Source organism: Poecile atricapillus, unplaced genomic scaffold (genome assembly GCF_030490865.1).
Source record: "Poecile atricapillus isolate bPoeAtr1 unplaced genomic scaffold, bPoeAtr1.hap1 scaffold_350, whole genome shotgun sequence".
In the NCBI taxonomy this organism is placed as follows: Eukaryota; Metazoa; Chordata; class Aves; order Passeriformes; family Paridae; genus Poecile; species Poecile atricapillus.
The window spans coordinates 12501-32620 of NW_026709147.1; the positions used below are offsets into that span (position 1 = coordinate 12501).

General features: G+C 42.5%; 1 protein-coding gene across 1 annotated transcript; it reads right to left on the reverse strand.

Moving 5' to 3' along the window:
• Positions 1-8: 8 nt before the first annotated feature.
• Positions 9-19720, reverse strand: LOC131574489 (phosphatidylinositol transfer protein alpha isoform-like; the record flags this gene model as incomplete). Its single annotated transcript, XM_058828958.1, has 11 exons — positions 9-2736; positions 3797-3866; positions 4605-4727; positions 6214-6324; positions 7211-7288; positions 8179-8262; positions 8630-8704; positions 9634-9641; positions 13295-13386; positions 13922-14067; positions 19652-19720. Coding segments are annotated over 10 exons (834 nt in total), but the record flags the coding sequence as incomplete, so codon positions are not given.
• Between the last annotated feature and the right edge of the window lie 400 nt (positions 19721-20120).

Below are 20120 nucleotides of genomic sequence, written 5' to 3' on the forward strand. Positions count from 1 at the left end.
GCGAGAGGCTCTGTCTAGTATTTTATTAGATTTCGTTTCCAATATGCCTGTATTGGAAGATTTAGGAGACAAAAAAGGCACAAACTCACATTTAAAGAAACGACGAGATAATCTAACCCATTCTACAAAGTGTGTGTCGCCAAAGGAAAGAGCACGGAGAACCCGTCGGGACGCGGCGGGAGGCCCAGCGGGATGAACCCAGAGGGATGCGGGGTACGAGGGGCGAGCGGCTCTGACAGCAAACCAGCCTGAGCCCCCGGAGCCCCAAACCCAGCCGGCCTGGATGGGAATGGTGATCCCAGAGCATCCAGCCCCTCTGGATGGACCCGATCCCGCCGGGAGCCCGCAGGTCCAGGGGTTCTCGCAAAAGCTGATGGAAGATACGGCACGGGAACGCTGCGTGATCTTTGCTATGCTCACTAGCAGGAACCAAGCGTCGAGACTGAAGGGTCTTTACAGGATTTGTCCATCCAAAGGCTGAGGGATGCTTTCACTTAGGGTCAGGACAGAAAACAAAGGGCAGGGAGCAGAGGGGAGTATTCAGGCTGAAGTTCCTGCAGTTCCCCCCCCCCCCCCCTCCAAGTTTTTCCACTAATCAGGAAAGCTTTGTGTAAAAGCTCTTACTCTGAAATCAGAGGATCAAAAAAGGATTGCAATGGTGGAATGTTACAATCTGCTTCCACGGCGATTAGTGTCATCAGATGGAAAGCCTCTTGGATAACACAAACTGAAAGAACAAGTGTGCTATGTGTATTCTCAGGTTGCCCTCAAGTGTAAGAATCCCTCAAAACGTAACCAACAAACATGAACAGAAGTCAGTGCATAAATTCTCTGTTAAAAATACTTCAAACTGAAAGAACTCTAACTGGGGCCTACACTCCTAGAATACTTCTGGAACAGCTACACAACATGTCATGAAACATCCTGGTCCCAAATAGCCTCTAAGATTAAAATTTAGTTTCTTTACCTATTTTACAATAAACATATTTTACTTCTGCCTGGTGAGATTGCTAAAACCCCTCAAACCCCACCCCAACCCCACAGAACCGTCTGAGGTCACTGAGAAGAGCCTGCCAGAGTTACTGGTACAATTCAGAGCTTATTGCACTTAGACATGAGTAAGGCAAAATAACAAACTAAAAATAAAGGGATAAACTGCCCCCTCCCCAGAAACCAAACGCCATCCTCTCCCTCCAGAGCATTCCCATCTTCCCTTGCACTGAAAACAGCTCTGATCCCAGCACAGCCTTGTTCAGCAGGGCATGGGATCATTTCAGGATCTCCTGCTTGCAGGAGTGGGAAGGGCTGGAGGAGTCAGTGTATTACAGAATACTAAAAAGACTCCTCAAAAGTGGTGATACACCCACGACTGTTTGGCATACAGGATTTCACGTTAGTGCTGCCAAACACAGAAGTGGAAAATAAAGTTATTACTACTAGGGGAGGAAAAAGTTCAAATATTGGGCCTTAGGGATAAGCAAAGGAATAGAATTTTTTTTTCCTCATATGTATTGAAGAAAGCAGCATTTCCTTGATTCTGTTCTGCTGTCTGTTCTGATTGTCTAAAGCTGATATCAACATAAGGATAGTTACAGTAAATATTTGAGTTCATTAAATAACAAGAGCTCTTTACATTAACAGTATCCTCTATGATTTATAATAACCAACAGATATCCTAGAAAACTGCAAGTCTTTCTAAGTTGCTTTTCTTACAGCACAAAAGGAGATATTTTAGTCAGTCTTGCAGTGGGAAGAATATTATTGCTGAGCAGAACCACCGCCCCAGGCACTTGGATGTAACCAGATGCCAAGACCTTGCTTGCACACCAGCCTTTGCAACATCCCAATTTGTCCAGGGAGAATCACATTGTTATTATTAGTCCAGATTTGTAAGTTATGGGAAGTCTTAATAAATAAAGAACCAGGAAGTTGCAACATATGTCGAGAAAGATTTTGTAAGACTGACACACACAGCTGGAGGACAACAGAGCTACGTGGGCCAGAGAGACCCCTAAAATGGAAATTCAACAGGTAAGTGCTGAAGGCCCCAGCACAGGGCCTGACTGCAGCTTCTGGGCAGTCTTTAATTCATGTTTAAGACAGAACAAAGTAATGCCCTGCAGAAGCTACAAATCACAACTCATCACAAACCAAGAATTCTATGGCTGCTCCTCATTTTGTACTCAGGTTACCTGCCATTAAATATCTCCCTCCAGGAGTGAAGGTGAGAACAAAACATTTCGTGGAAGAGTTTTGCACTTTTAAATATGGACAATTTCCCTCTCCAAACAGACATTCAAAGAAGGTGAAGGGCTGGGCAGAAACAAAGGTGGCAGTTTATCCCACTTGGAAAAAAAAAACCAAAAACAAAACAAATAAAAAATTCTAAGTCACCACATCACAAGACTATTTGAGCTAAAAATGTCACTTGGAAATCAAACAGGGCCACGTGGAAATTGGTCTGAACACAATGAAAAAAAGAGGAGGGAGGAGTCGTAAATACAGCGATCTCTAAGTCACACGGCCCCAAGGAGGAAACTCCTTGGGATACACGTGCTAACACTGGAGTGCTTAGTACCAGACTGTCTATTTGCTCACAATATTAAGGGGCATCTAGAATTAGCTATGGGAGGTTTAAAATCGCCTGCCGGTTGGACAGAGAAAGGCTTGATCCAGAGATGTTCCGTCAGTCAAGGGTGTGGATTCCCTGGGCCTTCCTGATGACTGTCTTGCAAACTGAAACAAAGAGACAACAGGGGAATGTTTCAGGATGACTTTGGAAGAGCAGCGTGCCAAGGGAAGCGTCAGACAACCTTGAGAGAGCAAATGTGAGTCACGCTGTCGCCAGGCAGGCAATGCACGGTTCCACTGCAGCACTGATCCAGAGGAAACGGGAGAGAAGAAAATCAAGTTGAAGCTGCATTCAAAAATTAAAGTATTTCTATCAAAAGACAGCCCTTCAGACACTCCCTCACCTCGTGTTCACAACTTACCACCAAGCAACCAGCAGATAACAGAGGGCAAACAGAGGTAAAGAGTCAGGACTCCAGGAGGATGTGGTTCTGCCCCACCCCATTCCTTCCAAGGATAACTAGGATGGCATTTTACTGCCCTAATAACCTGTTCTTCCCAACATAAATGGACAATCCTTTCTTTTTCCTTGCCTTCTTACTTCTCTAATACCATACCAGAGTTTTGCAGTGTCTAAGAAAAATTTGGCAAAACCAGCCCCCAAGCTGATGACACATTTAACAGAACAGAAGAGAACAAGTCTCTTAAAAAGCTTTTAAACTGTCTTTTAAAAGCTTTAAAACTGTCATTGCTGCTTCTCCTGCAAAGCCCAGGTGTTACTCCAAGCCTTGGCCCATTAGTAAATACTGCTAACAAGCAATGGAAAAAATAAATTCCTCACAAATATGCTTGGAATGTTCCATTTCCAACTATATTCTAAGTGTTTGCATGTCTACCTTAGATTTTTTGAGACTGACAAAAGTTTCTCTGCAAGTCATGGAAAGTAACATATGCATTACAGAAATAAGAGTAGCTGTAAACTCTACAGAATTCTCTAACACATTTTTCTTACACTTTTCACTCAGACTTTTCTTTAGAATAGTTCTGAAAGGAGGCAGTAATCCTCACTCATCAACCTGTCAGTGAAACGGGCTCACTACAAAAACAATCAATAGCACAGATTTGCGTGTCAGAAGCTATGAACAGGATCATTTCTCACACAAATGTTGGGGGTTTTAAACCAAATAGAGCAATACAGAGTTTTGTCAAATCTCTTGATACCTACAGTGCACAAGGAAGGAGTCATATTAGTCATCTGCAGCCGACATTCCTTTCACTGGATCTTTTTCTCTCATCTGAAAGAGGAAAGAAGTGTTCAAGTACTGATTCTCACTGTGTTATCTCAAAATGTATCAGTATGGAACACCCTCTGTGTTTAAGACATCGATTATATCTCAGCACTTCAAATCAGAGATTGTGAAATGCACAAGCAGGCATCATTTCTGGTTAAGCTGTGGGTTGGCAACAGATTTGGAACCTTTATCCAAAGGGCAAGAGCGTACATGAAACTATAATGAAATATCCTGAGGCATGAAGGGAGAGAAGGGTGCAAGGCAGGACACAAACCATGGAACAAGGTTCTCATTATTACCAAACTTGTGTTTCTCAGAGTAAGAATCCTGTTACATACCCCCTTACCTGCTTATGGTACTTAGAGCTAAAAAACCTTTTACTCAACAGGTTTCTGGCAACTAACAAGGACAAAATCGACCATTCAGCTTTGAGTAAAAGTAAACAGAAGATACTGAGACAGTAAATGAATCATTGCCACTCAGCCCCTCATTACCTGTGGTTCAATACATTTACTGGCTCAACAACAAACAGAAGGAGAATTCCATAATGATTAGGAGGAGATGCCAGCACGATGGACTCATGGCCAATCATTCAAAGCACACACAGCATGACCTAAATAGCAGGAGCACAATTCACACCATGCCCCGACAATGCTGCAGCCTTTCCTCTCTGCTGTGCTGGAGAGAAGCAGTTTCTCACACAACCCACACCTGCCCTGCTTTGCTTATAACACCACTGACCTCATCCAGCTGTCTCTTGGTCTCCTCCTCCATCCTACGGATGTCCTCCATAGTCAGATCAACCCACTTATCAAGCCAGCAAAAGAGCTGCCGGTGGAAGTTTGTGAAGAGCCGCTTTTCTTGCTGCAAGAAGAATAAAACACAAACCAGCTTAGTCACAGGGCAATTACCATGGAGCTCACAGCACTGTAACAATTTCCAGAGATGTGTACACTGAAGAATCAGCTCCCTCGCCCACCTTTTCATCTAGCTGCCACAATTGGAAACTGGAGATAGCTAATTTTTATTCTTTTATCAGAATATCTAATCTACAGCCTTGAATCCCCAGAGAAATGCCTTTTTTTTTTTTTTTCCCAAACCTAGACAGCAGTCTGCACACTGCACTGAAAGAATTAGTGAATTTCCTTTGATTTGACAGTATTGTTCTGACTGAATAAAGTGCTCCAAGTTTGGTTTGGAGCATGAAAGTTGGCCTGGAAGTGCAGAAAAAAGGAGAAACTATGTATTTTTAAAATCACTAATTTGCTAAAAACTGGAAGTTAGGAAGTGTAAAGGACTGACATGCACCTATCTTTTTTTTTTTTCTTTTGCAGTGGCCTAAAAAAATGCCTAAACTTATTTTTCACAGCTGAAAACCTTTCAGCAGAGGTGACTAATGTGCACAAGGTACTCCAGGTTTGAAGCAATTTATTTCCTTTTTATAAGAGATAAGCTAGGCAAAATCATTATATTAGACAGGGATGTACAATGCCTCTTGGAAAGACCTCATTAAGGAAGGACACTTCAGTTTTACCAATTATGGTTTCATATCTCATCAAAAGCAGCTTGAATACTTTGATGCAAACCTGTAGATAGTCATAAATAGAAAGGGACTGAAGACACTGCTTTATTCAGGGCTTTTGTTAGAGGTATTTGAAATCCTGCAGCACTATGGTCATTCCTCCTTTGAGCTGTCTTTGGATTGTATCACCACAAAATTGCTTTTGTAGAAGCAGCTCTGTGGTTTATCAATATTAACCACTGAGAAGTCTCTGTGATCTGAAGGCACAGGAGTTTTATGAACACAGCACTGCACAGAAAATCACACACTACCATTCCCAGGTGTAGCATCCTGCTGCAGCTCATGGGTTATGCACTCTGCCACAAAAATGCTCTTTTCAAGATACCATTTATGTTTTAAGTTTCCCACCATCTGCTAATTTTTTAGCACACGTTTTTCCAGCAGAGGAAATAGAGAATAGGAAAGGAAAATGTGACTAGACCTCAGCTGATCAGGATCAAATAGCTGGAGCCACCTCCCCACAAAAATGGTTTGCCCCTACACAATATAATTGCAGTATAAATGCATCACCTCACAAACCAGCAACCAAGTGACTGCAATTCTGATCTATTAAACAACACAAAACAGCCAATTTACCTGCACACATTAGAGTGAAAATGTTCAATAGACAATTCACAGAACAATCAGCCATCCCTGCTGTTGGATTAGCAGCAAATTGAACCCAGCTTTAACTGACTGCACAATTTCAGGCAGAGGCACTGCCTGTACAGCAGGTGGCTGATGAAATGTGCCCCAGAGATATGGATCTCTCCCCATCACAGAACCTACCTTCTGTATAAAGTTCTCCACTTTATTTTGCAGCCCCCACCACTTGAACTTGACTGTTACCAGCTTGTAAGCACACATGTATGGACAATCTGACTGCTTCCCCAGGTCCTTCTGCAAAGACACAAAGATATTCACATTAAGCCTCTAGCCCAGTGTCTCCAGGAAAGCAACTACGAAGTCTTCCCACAATTCCCCACAATCCTCTTGCATCCTTACACCTTTCTTTTATTTTATCGACAAGTTTTGTCACACCTTTGCTCACCCTTTTTCAAGGCATGATGAAACTAGACCCTGGTCTCCTTCACAGGTGGCTTTCCCTCCATTCTGAGAACAGACTATTCCTTCCTCTCCTCTGTTGTCCACTTTTTCTTCCATTCAAATTATGTCTTTCAGTATCTTCACTGTTACACCACGGCTACTTTGCTTCCTTAAAAGTCTCCTGATAAAGTCCCTACCTAAAACATTTTGGAATTAGATTATATCATCTGAGCCATGATTAGAAAGCTTTAAAGAAAACTCCATAAGGTTTCCTATTTCCTATTACAGGAGCCATAACCACTCTTCCAAAGTGAATCATATCAGCCTCAGCTTCTGCCAAGTTTGCCTGCTAGAAATCAGACCTGTACACCAGTAGCTCCCCAAATCCCACTCAGGGTCCCTTTTAAAGGTCTTATATCTATTATTTATCGGTGCTTGTAATGTTTTCAGAATCCAAGGATTTCAGTGAAAGGTTAAACACTGCTGGCCATTACTCAGCTATTTCATACTTGAATTCTCTTGGGTGAACCCTTGGGCTGAGCACCAGACAGCTCTGGAGATTTCCTGGAACTCATTCTCTTTGTATCAAGTTCTTTCATTTCTTTTAAAATCAGAAGAGAATCAGTGCTGAGTTCTGCATTTTGTTCTGCAGAAGGGATTCCAGAGTTTCCCAGATGCATCTTTGGCTCCAAATCCCAGTATCTGTCCTGACACAGTTACAGAACTCATCAAGACAAACCTTCCAGTTGGGACCCAGAGGTCCACGTCCAGTCTTGACAGATTTAAACCTTGCTGGATCTTCTTCTGCCTTGTAATCCTATTGGACAGACACAAAGATTAAACACAAATTATCCTACTGTTATCCAGCTGTTCTCTCACAAGAAGGATTTATTTTCCTGGGCCAAGACTAACCTCTGCCTTCTCAAGAGCTACTGTTTTCAGACCTCAACACTAGATCAGACACTTCAAGGAAATGTATCTCCCCGCTGTGCTGTGTCCTAGACCTATGAAGAAGTGGTAACAAACTGATATGACCTCTGTAAGGCTATCAGGAGGTCTGTAGGACATGTTTCCTGTAACCATTTGTTCTTTGGGAGCTGTTACAGAAAGCAGCTGTGCTATCTAGGATTTTCACAGTACTGTATCAGTGTGATGCTCACATGCTGCTCACTAGAAGAAAATTATAGTCCGACTCACAGTACTACCATGGAAATGGTATCAAATATTGTTTGAAAGTCAGGAAACTCAACCAACATTCCATTTTTATACAGTTGATTTTTCCTCCCAGTAAAGAAACACCCCTTTCTTTCTCACAGTAACTGAAGTGATTCTTAGAACCAAGTGTTGGCTACATCATTTCCAGACACACTTGTGAAGCGGGTCAGTATCAAAAAGGGGAAGTTCTGGAGATCCTGTATGGAAAGGGGAGTGCCATTTCCTGCTATTTGCACTTCAGTCAGCAGCACTGCTGTAGAAATACACTGTTACATGCACAGGCAACACAGTTTTACTGGCAGCGCTGACACAGTTTTTAAAAGAACTTTCCTCTGGCTTGCATGAGCAGTTTTAAGGAACGCCCTTTCCTCCTCTGTCCATCCTCTCACTTGTCCTGCTGCCTGAGACCATCCCTGGAAGCACAGTTTGTCCATGATCCCCTCTTTCAGCATAAGGCCTCCCCCCCAGAGAGCTGTTACCCACCTACCATACCTTGGGGAGTACTTGGCTCCGATCAGCAATGTCTATATAAATGGCTTCTACACTCTTCCATACCTCTGGCTCCAGCTTATGGACCTGTAGGGAAACAACAACACTCAAGGAGCTGCCTCTGTGACAGAACACTCCCAGTCTAGCAAAATATAAAACCAGATGGAAATGCAGACACCCAGCGCTCCCCTTCCCACCTAAAGAGAGGTAAACACACAGTGGGAGAGTTTCTAAAGAAGCAAAAGTGCTCACACAGAACAAGGGTTTGGGGGTAAATTTTATTCAGTTTATGAGAGAAGCCAACAGAAGGGAATCTGCCCTGGCAGTGAGACAAACATTAGAAATGCAGGAACATGGTGAATAGACAGCTCCACACAGCACTTCTCTAACCCAGCACAGAAAGCAGCACCGTGACATTAAAGAGATGAGTAAAACACACGACACAAGTACTTACATTCTCTTGTGTTCCAAGATCTGATTTATGCCAGGTTTCAATTTTGATCAGGAAGTCATCCTTCATATACTCATTCTGTCATCAAAATAAAGCTTCTTGTTATTCTAGGATATATAATTTGTCTTCTTATTACACAGATAAGCATTAGGAGAGTCAACTCAACGAACTGAGTAATTCAAAGAATGAAGTTTCTATTTGACTTGGGTGTGACTTAGGGAATTTCAGAACTATTTGTAACCAGATCATTGCTTTCTGCAAAATTGATTGATCGTTAATTACTTAAGATTAAATAAACCACAAGCTGCTCACAAAAAACCCCGTAAGCTCTATTGTTTTAGTGAAACATTTGGAGTTTATAAACAGCTTTTTCTTTAAAGGACAACATCTGCCACTCTATTTGGACTTTAGAAGGGGTAACATAAGTTAGCTAGGCAGAAACTGTCTTTCCACAGAGATTATTAATCTAGTACTGAGTACATATTTTGATGCAACTCTTCAAATTAGTAACAATATTAAACTGATGTGCTGAGAGCTTTTGACACTGAAAGGGAAGGGACAAGAAGCACAGTTCTGCCAAGTAAGCAAAAAACTTTCCATTTCTCACTATTACTGTGAGTAGCAAAGGACTCCCAAAGGTAACTCTATCCTCCCTCAGGGGAGCAGAAACAAAAGCACAAGCCAGTGAAACACTCAGCACGTAGAAAGGAAATATCAAATTCAGAAGAGATTAATCAAGGGGACAGCATGGCAGGAGCTAACAGGCTTTTACTCAGTTTACCCAGGCAGAGGCTTGCTCCCATTTGTAAAGCTGAACTTTGCTGAGCACAGACAGATCTCTGTCCATGGTCACATAGATACATCACACATGGTAGAGGCAGTTAATCTATGTAATCTTAAAATGATAAAAGCTAAAATGCCTTTAGCTCAGGTTAAAGAGTTTCTTCTACCCAGAACACATTATTTCAGACATTATTCCACAGATTATCAGTAAAAGCAATACTTACTGTAATAACTGGTCCAAGAAATCAACACATGGAAAGAAAGAGACACAGTACTTTAGTGAGAAAAGACTGCAGAGCAACCATTGCCCTCCTCCCACTCTCAGCCAAATAGGGACAGCTTCACCTTCCCAGGTACCTCTGAGGGAAAAGACATGGAAGTTGATAAAACCCAGCTAACTTCACCCCCTTCTCCTCTGGAAATTCTCAGACTTGGAGAAACCCAGAGGAGCAGCAATTAATTATGCACTGCCACTTGTGCTCCCTGGCCTGCAGCCAGCTGGATGAGAAGATGGAATAAGTATGTTCAGCTGACAGCATTTTACCAATCCTTTCTCAGCTTGCAGATAAGGAGCCTCTCCATAGTTCCAAAGGAAACCCATGCTGGATTTCAGGCCAGTGCAGCCCTGCCTGGAGTAACCAGACCCTCAGCATCTTTGCTGCTCATGGTAACTGAACTCCCTGGTCACCGAGGCTCAATTATTCAACACAGAAAAGCAATTAAAGATCCTGTAACAGTCAGCATCTGCTCTACCTGAGCAATTCTACTCAAGCAGAAGGAAGTCTGATGCTGGAGGTGAAGTTCTTTGGTCTCTTCTGAAGTCTAACACCAGGGCTTGATTAAGGAGCAATTTGGTTTTAAAGGTATTATAACAATTTTCGAGTTTCCAAGCCAGTGTCCTGGAGACAGTTACCATCCCAAATCACTTATCATGCACATCCAGCTGCCTTAATTACCCACTGCTGGGCTTGGACTGTTCTAAACCCCTAGCATGTGAAAATTGCTTTTTAGAGCAATTTTACAGAAAGCCAATTATTTAGACTGACAAGTTGGGCTGGAGGGAGAGAACAAGAAGGCAGAGCTGAGGCTAATTTTTCAAAGGCTGAACTTCATCTCAAAGAACATTTTATTACTTCTGCAAGAAGGAAATGTTTTGGTTTTTTTTCCCTGCTAGTCCCAACAAAATACTGAATAAACCAGAAATAATTATAAACCAGGGCCTTCTCACTTTGCCATGATGCTGTGCTGTGACTATGCAGCTGCCTCAAAACAGGTTCCTCTACCTCCTCAACATCTTCCCGGTGGGGAAGACTCCTTATTTGTAAAGAAACAAATTAATCTCTTCAGAAATGTCCACTAAAACTTCAATGCTCAGCTTGCTACAAATTAGGACCTGCTTCTTGAGGCATTACAGCAACAACTCCTACACCTTTCAGCTGCAGTTACAACTTCTCCGTTTCTTGACATTTGGCCACAGGCCATGGTTACACTCAGAGTGGAACACACATCAAATTGCTTTTCTAAAAACATTTAAGCGACATTAATATTTAAGTCAGACTGCAGAGAAGAACACTGTGCCCCTTGGCATCAGCCCACAAGTACAACTATTAGATAATCCTCACTTCATTTTTACTGCAGAAGTTGTGAAACTGTACAATAACAACAACCTCACTTACAGTTTATACTCTCAAAGGAACTAAGCAAGGCTTCCATTCAAAGCACATAAAAACAACATATTACAGCACAAAGAAGTGCGCAGAACTGCAGAAAGTTATAAGCTAGGCATTTAAATACCTTCAATCTCCAGTACTACTTTGATAATGGCCCATAATACGCAAATTAATTGAGCTTCTCAGAGGAGATATAGGGAAATGTAAGAAGGATGAACTCATATCATTAAAGAAAAAATACCACAAGGCACAATTAAGTAAAAGCACTGCTTTATTCCAGTTTAGAAGGCTCTGTGAACAGCTGATGTGCAAGCAAGCAGTGCCTCAGGGAGAGCACAGCAACACCACCTTAGACAGGAGGGAGCAGGCAGAAGCACCAACAACTCCTACACTCAGGTTTAGTTCCTGCTGGGTCCCTGGCTCTTAAATTTCAGATTCTAGTGAGAGGGCTGAAAGCCTGGCTGCTCTAAGCCAGCATCTTCTGCTGCCCAGAGATTCACAGCAGGGCACCCAAGTCTCCTCACATCTTACCAAAACACGGTAAGACGTATCCAGAGGAAAACAGTAATGCCCAAGGCAGCCCCACAACACATCCATGTGTCCTCACATCCAAAGGTTCCCACATCCAAGGGTTCTCTCTCACATCCATGGGCTCTATCACCCATGGGCTCTCCCCTCCTGCCCAATCCCAGTCAAGGGAAGGTTACAGCAACTTTTCCAAGCTCCTCTTGCTTCATGTCAGGCTGGCAGATTCTCTAAACAGATTTATCAGCCTCCGCATCAAAACTGCCTTCTGCTCCAACCCCCACAACAAAGCACTTTTTATCTCATTTTATGTTGCTGTTTATTACAGTTGAGGGGTTTTTTTTGGCTTTGTTATCATTTCTAGCATATCAAAACCTGAAATTTCTTTGATGGTGTTGAAAGGTTTTGTACTTGATTTTAGTATCCCATATTTTCCACTTCAGTAGAATTTTATTGGTTTGTAACTGAAGGATAAGCAGCTTAAGAATAACAGAAGTAACTCAATACCTTTTTTTCAGAAATTGGTGGAATAGGAAAAGAGGAGGTGGAGGATACAGCCAGGCATTTAAATCAGCTCAGTGGGCTTAACATGGAAATAAACTAGACATTTACTAACTAATTTAAGTAACATGCAGCAAGAAAATGGCATAAAACTTAGAAAAGTTGTGAACAACTTTGTTTCCTCATCTTCTGTGAGACATTAAAAATTTATTCTAAAGTTGACAGCAGTATCTGAATTTTGTATTTGAAATATCCGTTCCACTAGACTGCTGCATGTAATTTCACAGACTGAAGTAGCACTATCCTCTCACACTGCAGAGTTTTTCCCTTCTTTTAAAACACTTCATTTAAAATTCACTTAAGTAAATTGTCTGAAAAAAAGGGCATTTTATATATTGAGTTTCAAGAACAGTTGGAATTTTTAAGTGTCTCATTCCCATAGCAACTAGCAGAAAATGTATCTTTCAAACAGCATAAAATGCTGCCAAAAACACAACATAAGTTTGGAGGCAAAGTCAAATTTTCAGTTTACAGCAGTGAAGACCAGAGAAGCCAGTGGTTAAACACCATGGCTGGTAACTTCAGTAAGTAAATACTAACCACTCCTGTTGAAAATGGGTTTGACATTATTTCAGCACTTTACACAGCTCCCAGAGCCTCACCCCTGCCTTTACAGATGGATTCACTTCAACTGCCACATTCTCTGTCCAACCCTCACTGACCTCAGATCCTGCAAGTGAGCAAATACCCATCACTTAACACTTGTTCACCTGCACTAAGCAAGAGGCAGCTGAGATCTGCCCTGTTTCCCTCTTGCATCTTCCACTTTTTCCCACTTGGCTATGCTGCACCTGAAGACCTTAAAATCACCCCTCATGTGTTTATTTCATCAGTTTTACACAGATATTCCTTTAGGAATACTAACAGATATTTCCTGGTCTGTTTTTTGCCTCTCACAGAGGAAGGTCACTCATTAGCAGCACATCAGACAAGGGCAGTTCTTTTAATTCCTCAGCACTGCATTTTGCTTTTCCTGATCACACAAAGGGCTTAGAGAACAGAAATACAAGATTTAAGAGCTGAAACAGCTTCTCTACTGGTTACACCTCTCCTTATACCCTCCCCTACCTTTTTCCCTGCTTCCAGAAAACAAAAAGGGAGAATCCAGAGTCCTTCCTCAGGCACTCACCAGTTCTGCAGTAGGGATAGGCATTCCATGCTTTTTCATGTATGTTCAGAGCTCCTTCAGGGGCCAGCATTCTCACAAATGTTGGCACTTTGCTGCAGAATTTGGAAACAGGAAGAAAGGCTTTGATAAGGACTACAGGGAATGAGAGCTGAGACAGGCAGGACATCATCTGGAATGCAAATACTAGAGATTTGCACAGTTCTGGAATTGGTAGGGCTCTCCTCCCCAACCCCATTACGATGCTTTCCAGAGATACTGAATCAGACATACTAATATAAATCTTCTTCACAAATTAAAAAAAAAAATTAAAAAAAAAAAAAAGAGGCTGAAAGCAGGTTGAAATCTAGGAGTTGTTTTACTCTTCAGCCAAATTCAAGTATGAAAATACTGGTGGCAGGATCAGACTTGCTTTGAAAAGTTCAAAGCCAGATTTTCTTGGGACAACAGCCACATTTACAGGGATGGGTAGGTGTTCCAGCCATGGTCACTGCCAGCTGCTGTTATACTCCTGTCTTACCACTGCATCTTTCAGCCTTTACAAAATCTGTGATTTACAGTTGCTGCAACCCTGCTGCATCTTCCTCTGGGTCCTCTTGCCCAGCTCTGGGAATGAAAAGGTTCCCATACCTCTGTAAGTGGTAGATCTTGTGTGTGTACTGCCCACGCTCTCCATCTCTCTCGTAGGGTTCGTTCACCAGGACTTCAACTCCTTCACCTCCGCCAGTTTCATTTTTACTGGCTTCTGCCACGGAATACAGCTGCCCCACTTGATACTGGAGAAGTTAAAGACACATTATTACCATGGCTATAATTTAGCTGAAGTAATAACTTTGCCAGAAGAAGCCAAGGACAAATTTATTACCGGGGAAGAGGGCAGAGAAAAGGACATCCACTTGTATAGGCAGATAAGCAGCTCATTTCATTTCATTTGAGATAGAAAGCTTGAATGATAGTTAGGAGGAAAGCACCACCAGGAAGACAGTTACCTTTAACCCTTCAATCTCAAGCTCCAAACCAACACAGAATCAGGAGAAAGCAGGAAAGATGAAAGCAGCATCAGAAACTAAGAAACACAGATGACCTCAGGCATACTGTAGCAAAATCTGTTGAGTTTCATACTTTTTGGCATACAGCTGTCCCCAAAAAATTGAGAATAAGGCACTGTGAGTCCTGAATCAATAAGCACCCAGTGCTGCATCCAGGAGTCCCAAAGAAACTCACATCAAGCTCTTTTACAAAATGCAGGGGAAAGGGAAAGGGAATGAAAAACTTTGTAAGGGAGACAGAAAATAAAGGGTACTTGCACAACCTGATTTCAGTGCTCCAATAAACAAACTTGTTAAATGTGCACAGCTTAGGAGCCCCTGAGGGTCAAAGATGAGCATCCCCCACGTGCAGTTCAAACTGTATGTTGTATGAAGCCTGAAGTAAAGAGGGTATTTTCATTCTGAAAACTTTATCTAATGAAATAACTGAGCCACTGTCCCAAATGACCAGTTGATCTATGTTGTCACTGCTCCCAGTATTATTTTTCCTATTATCTTTGGTTTAGGTTGTGCTGTTTTTTCTCTATATCACACTTCCTCCTAGCCACAAGTTCAAACCACAACCAGGGAGAGCACAGAATTTCAACACACAGTAAAATTCTTACTCTAAAATAATTTCTCAGTCTTTTACAGACACTCACTTGGCAGCATCATTTCCCATAATCACTTAAAGTACTTGATACTACACAATTTCTTTCATGAGAGGCATTCACAAATGTTTCCCAGGGCAAAGCAGAGGAAAAATCGAGAAAATGAACAAAAGAGAACATTCTCCTCTGCAGAAGATGTAAAGATTAATACACTCTTGCCTCTTGTAGCTGAAAAAGGGGATGCAGAGCTCAAAAAAAAACATGATCAAATGAAAAAAATTCTCACAGATCTCTCTGAAGCAAAGTTAGCTGAGCAAAATTTGAGGATGAAGAAGCTAAACCACTGAATTAAAAGGAAGAGTTCTAACTTAGCAGACCTAAGTCTTCAGAACTCTTAAGTGAGCAAAACAGCAACTGTTGCCAAAGGCAACAGTACAGGGAGGCAATCTGAAAGGGTAAACCACAAAGTGTTTGGCACCAGAAGTGCACTGATTTAAAAAAAAAAACAACCAAATGCCAACCCCCCAAAAAAATTCCATAACATAACTACAAAGCAATGCAACACTGTTCAGGCCATCTTCCTTTTCCACAGCATAAGGCTCTGTATCAGAAACAGGAATAGCACTTCTGAAACCCAGCCTGGAAAAGTGGAATACTGCTCAGAGCTGAGAACCCAGAAATACTTCACTGGGCTGGAACATCTTCTGCAACCAAGGAAGATTTCTACAGTTGTTAAATTTTGTTGTCAAAGTATCCAAAATAACAGTACCCAAAGCTCTCTGGTACTTTGTGCCATCTGGTGCCAACAAAGGCCAAGGAAATATTTATTCCTGCTGGAAGAATAGATGGAAGCCAGGGTACCAAGGCTAGGTGTCCGGGCCTCAGCTAATGTGGGGCAGAAAAAAAAACCCAGACCGTTTTCAAGCTAAGAGCAGCAGCAGATCTCTCCAGAAAGTCCTGGCCCAGGTTACATGAGCAGCCCTCACTTGGCTGGACAGTTCCTGCACTGTCACAGCAGGTTGGGTTTCAGTCTGGATTTTGGGCTGCAGTACAAGTCTCTGACTTCTGACACTTCATACACCACAGGGCTTTCCTTACGACTCCCTACACATGACCCACAGAAAGCAGAACACTCACCTCCCTCCAGAAGAGCAAAACATGAGAGTTGTGAAACCTTAGAAGCAAAGTTGCTTTAGCAGAGTAAGAGCCACACAAATAGTCATAGAACAGAGCTTATTATGAGTTTGGTAACTGCAGGATTACAGGGGAAGACTGAATGGCTTTGACTACTTTGCAACAAGTCCCAGGACAGAGCTCCAGGAGCACAAACTAATTCCTCTTAGTAACAGCCTCTTATTCATTCCTTCTCCCTTTCAAATACTTAGGTCAAAGTTCAGACACTAAGAAGATAAACCCTTTGGTTTAACATCTTCACCATTTAAACTTCCCTGTTATTTCTGAGCCTTTAATCGCATTGATAAGAGAGGAAAAGGCCCAAATAACACTGTGCCAATGAGCAAATTCCACCTCATTCTCCCTGCAAAAGTAAACAGAGAAAAAGATTTTGGCTCTCTGAATCTGGACTCCAGACAGAGCTCCAAAAAACTTCTCTTCTGCAGGAAGTCATCCCTCTTGCTCTGTGCCAAACACCTCTTATACAGCTGCGAGAATATCTTCATTGCACCAAATTTCCTCCAGCAGGCCTGATCTCAACACAGCCATCTTCAAGAGCAGTTGTTTTCCTGAAAGCCGCTTTGAACGCAATTAATAAGATTCCTGTGTGTTTGGCAAGCTCTTTGCCATGTGAAAGGAACAAAGAGGCAGCACAGAATGTGTACACACGGCTCTAATCCATACCAGCATTTCAGTGGCAGCTGGCAGAGACACCCACATGAGTCCACGCTCCCCAAGCTGGCACCTGATGCTGGTCAGGGAATGGAAGCAAAGCCTGGCACCCATCGCTCACCAAGGAGATTCCCTTTGCTCCCTGCAGTGGGACAAGGGATAAACCAGCACAGCAGTGCAGCTTGCAGCCTGCACTTGAGCAGGACCACGTTTTGGCAGGGTTTCCATGCAGAAGACAGACTGCTACAGTCTAACTCCTACATGCCAGCTTTTGAGTTTTAGTCATCGCCAGGGCTTCTCTTGCACTGTTTGGTTCCCATCTTGGCTAACTAAGCAGCACTGAGCTCTGTGTTGATTAAGTCACAGCTCCCTAATGCCTTCCTGATCACTAGTTTTCTCTTGAACTCCACAGTATTGGTTAAGATCCATTTGCTAAGGGTGGAGACTGAACATAAAATCCCTGGCATACCACAGAACCACACAGAAGACTCGCCTCAACCCTTTCATGATGTCTCAAAGTTACAATTAATTTCATTCCCTCTCTTACACACTGGCATCAGACTTTTGCCAGCAATTTGCATGCAGAAGATGTGAGCTCTTAAGCCTTTTGAGCAAAAATCAACCATATAAAAATTAAATCAGAAGTCCTCCTGCTAGCCAGAGATGCTTCACAAGCAGCTACACAGTCAAGAGCAATAACAAATCTCCAGAGTCCTATTTCAGAGTTTTGTACACAAGGAAATCCTTGAAAGCAATGAAGGTTTAACAGCTGGTTTGCAGAACAGACAGCAGTGCAGTGACCAAGTGATGCACAGATGTTTCAGCATCGTTGCACACAGGAAGGGGGATCAGGCAATAAACTGAGCAGTCATCCTCTGAGTCAATACTGGAAATAACCTTTCTTCTTAAGCACACCCAGATACATAGGCAAAACTAAGTGAACTTTAGAACCCTCTCTGCTCAGGGAACTGGCTCCTGAAATCTGCCCTATCACAGGAAAAACACCAGACCTTGGAAAGGGCCATCACTCATGGGACACGGTGACAATGTGCAAGTTTGGGGAGAAATTCGATTTGGTGAGGTTGGGGGTTTCTCCACAAGGCAATACACCTCCTGAAACAGATAACCCTCACACAAGGAGGTTGCCAGAGACTGACAGATTTATCTACAGCCCAAACCCTCAGCTTTCCACGCAGGCAGTTCACAACAAGGCTCTGAACAGCCAGGGAGGGACGAGAGCACAGTCAGGGACTCGCTTTAACTGGATGAAGGCTAATCCCAGTATCAGAGAACTTAGGAAAACCTTGTGCTGGGTTCCATCCAGTCTAACCCCCTCAAAGAAACAATCTGTATGCTGATGCTTTGGCTTTCTATTTACACAGCTTGATACCAAGGAGACCACAAGGCAGGGTTCCTGTTGTTCAGGAAACACCTTTCTGTCCATCGAGTAACTTGCCATTTACCCACAGCTTTCTCTAACCTCCGAGTTTGCATCCTTTGCTTACTTGATAAAGCTGATCATGTTACTCCTTCCTTTGTTGAGCACTTGCTCCTGTAAGTGGCACTCAGACAGCATAAAAGATCCAAACTTCCCTACTCTCACACTTCAGTCTGACTTCTGTTAAAACTGTTTGAAACAGATTCATGCAGAAAGCACAAAAGCTTAGTTAGGGAGCAGTTAGGGAGCAAGCAACAGACAGAACTTCTGGCATTAACAGCCTTGTTCTTGCCCTAACACAGAACACAGATCTAAACCCACTCTCTGATCAGAGGTCTGGGCTTTCTGTCAGTATCTGATACCTGTCACAGCAGACTGAGCCACAGGAGCAAGAAACTGAGCTCAGACACTGCTTTTGTTTTACTAGCCAGTCTGATGGCTGCAGGAATGCACTACATGAAGTTCTAAACTGTGTTCTGTCAAAAGAGTGAGAGTTATAAAAGGGATGTGCTTAAAAAAGTGCTGCCATGAGCCAGCCCACCACTGTCTACGCCACAGTAGTTGCTATATTCAGAGGAAAGAAAAATGAACAAGAGTGCTGTTATCACATCTCTCCCTAAGAGTTAGAACAAGGCCTTGATCAGAGTTCACAAACCCAAGGCTTACAGCCAAGGATTACAAGGAAAAAACCTAAACACATCCAGAAGAAGGAATCTGCTACAGAAGTGCTATAGACTCAGTCATTTCAATTTTACCTTGTTAGTTTAAAGATTAAAAAATTCAAAACATTTACATGGTTAGAGTCTCTGCAGGAGTGGTGTTCAATGCAGGAGGGAGGAAGGAAAGGCAAGCTGCAAATCAGAGGAAACAGGAGGGAAACAGCCACAGAGTCTGCACAGCTATTCCATGGTTGGTTTGGTGATGAAAACCAACCTGTCCAATATAAACTACGTTTACTCTCTCAATTCAGCTTTATCTAAACAAAAAGAAAATTTTCTGTATCTAAGAGCTAAATAGCACAGGTCTTAAAGAGTTCTTTTGCTATATGAGCCTCCTAAATCACAAGTAATTCTTGATCTTTGCCTAAGAGTTTAAAACAAAAGAGTTCCAGCAAAACACAGTTTAAAAGGGGACTTGAATTTGTACAAAAGCTTCCCCTTCATGTTAAAAGAAGTAGAAAAAAAAAATAGTACTAATCAAAAGGAAACTGTACTTGAAAACAGCCTGACAACTCAAGATTTATAATCAGCATATCTGAAAGTATTTTATAAGAGAGATGATTGGCACCCTCAGACTTAATACAATTATTTGGTTAAAATGATGGTGAATCAGTAACAGCTCACAGGGGCTCCTGAAGACAGCTTGCATTTTCCAGTTTTTGTTCATGCTTTGATCACAGGTTTATTTACAGTCCTGAAGCAAGATGCAAAGAACTTACCTCCTCCACAGACACGGGCAGGATAACGCGGCTGGAAGGGAACACAGAGACAGAAATTAGCAAATATCCCTACAACCCTAAAATTCCCACATTCCTCAAAGCAATGGCTGCACAGCTCTCCTCTCCCTCCAGATTTCCAGCATCCACCCAGTACTCCTTAGGCCAAAGACTATTTATATAACAACCTCAAAGAGGACAAATACATGATAGAGCATAATTGCAACCCTCTCCTAAAACTCTGTAATTCAACTGGTGATACCTCACTGGCCTAGAAACCTGCACAGCATCAACACCGTGGTGATCCCTCTCACTCCATCCTTTCAGCAATCAAATCTTATTCCTCATCAAGCTGCTGGGGAGGTTTCTGTGGGCCTCAGCAATTCTGCAGAGATCTGCAATAGCCACAAGGCACTGCACGATTTGCTCACATGTCCCAAAGCAGCAGGAAACAGCAGAGGAAAGGCTTTCC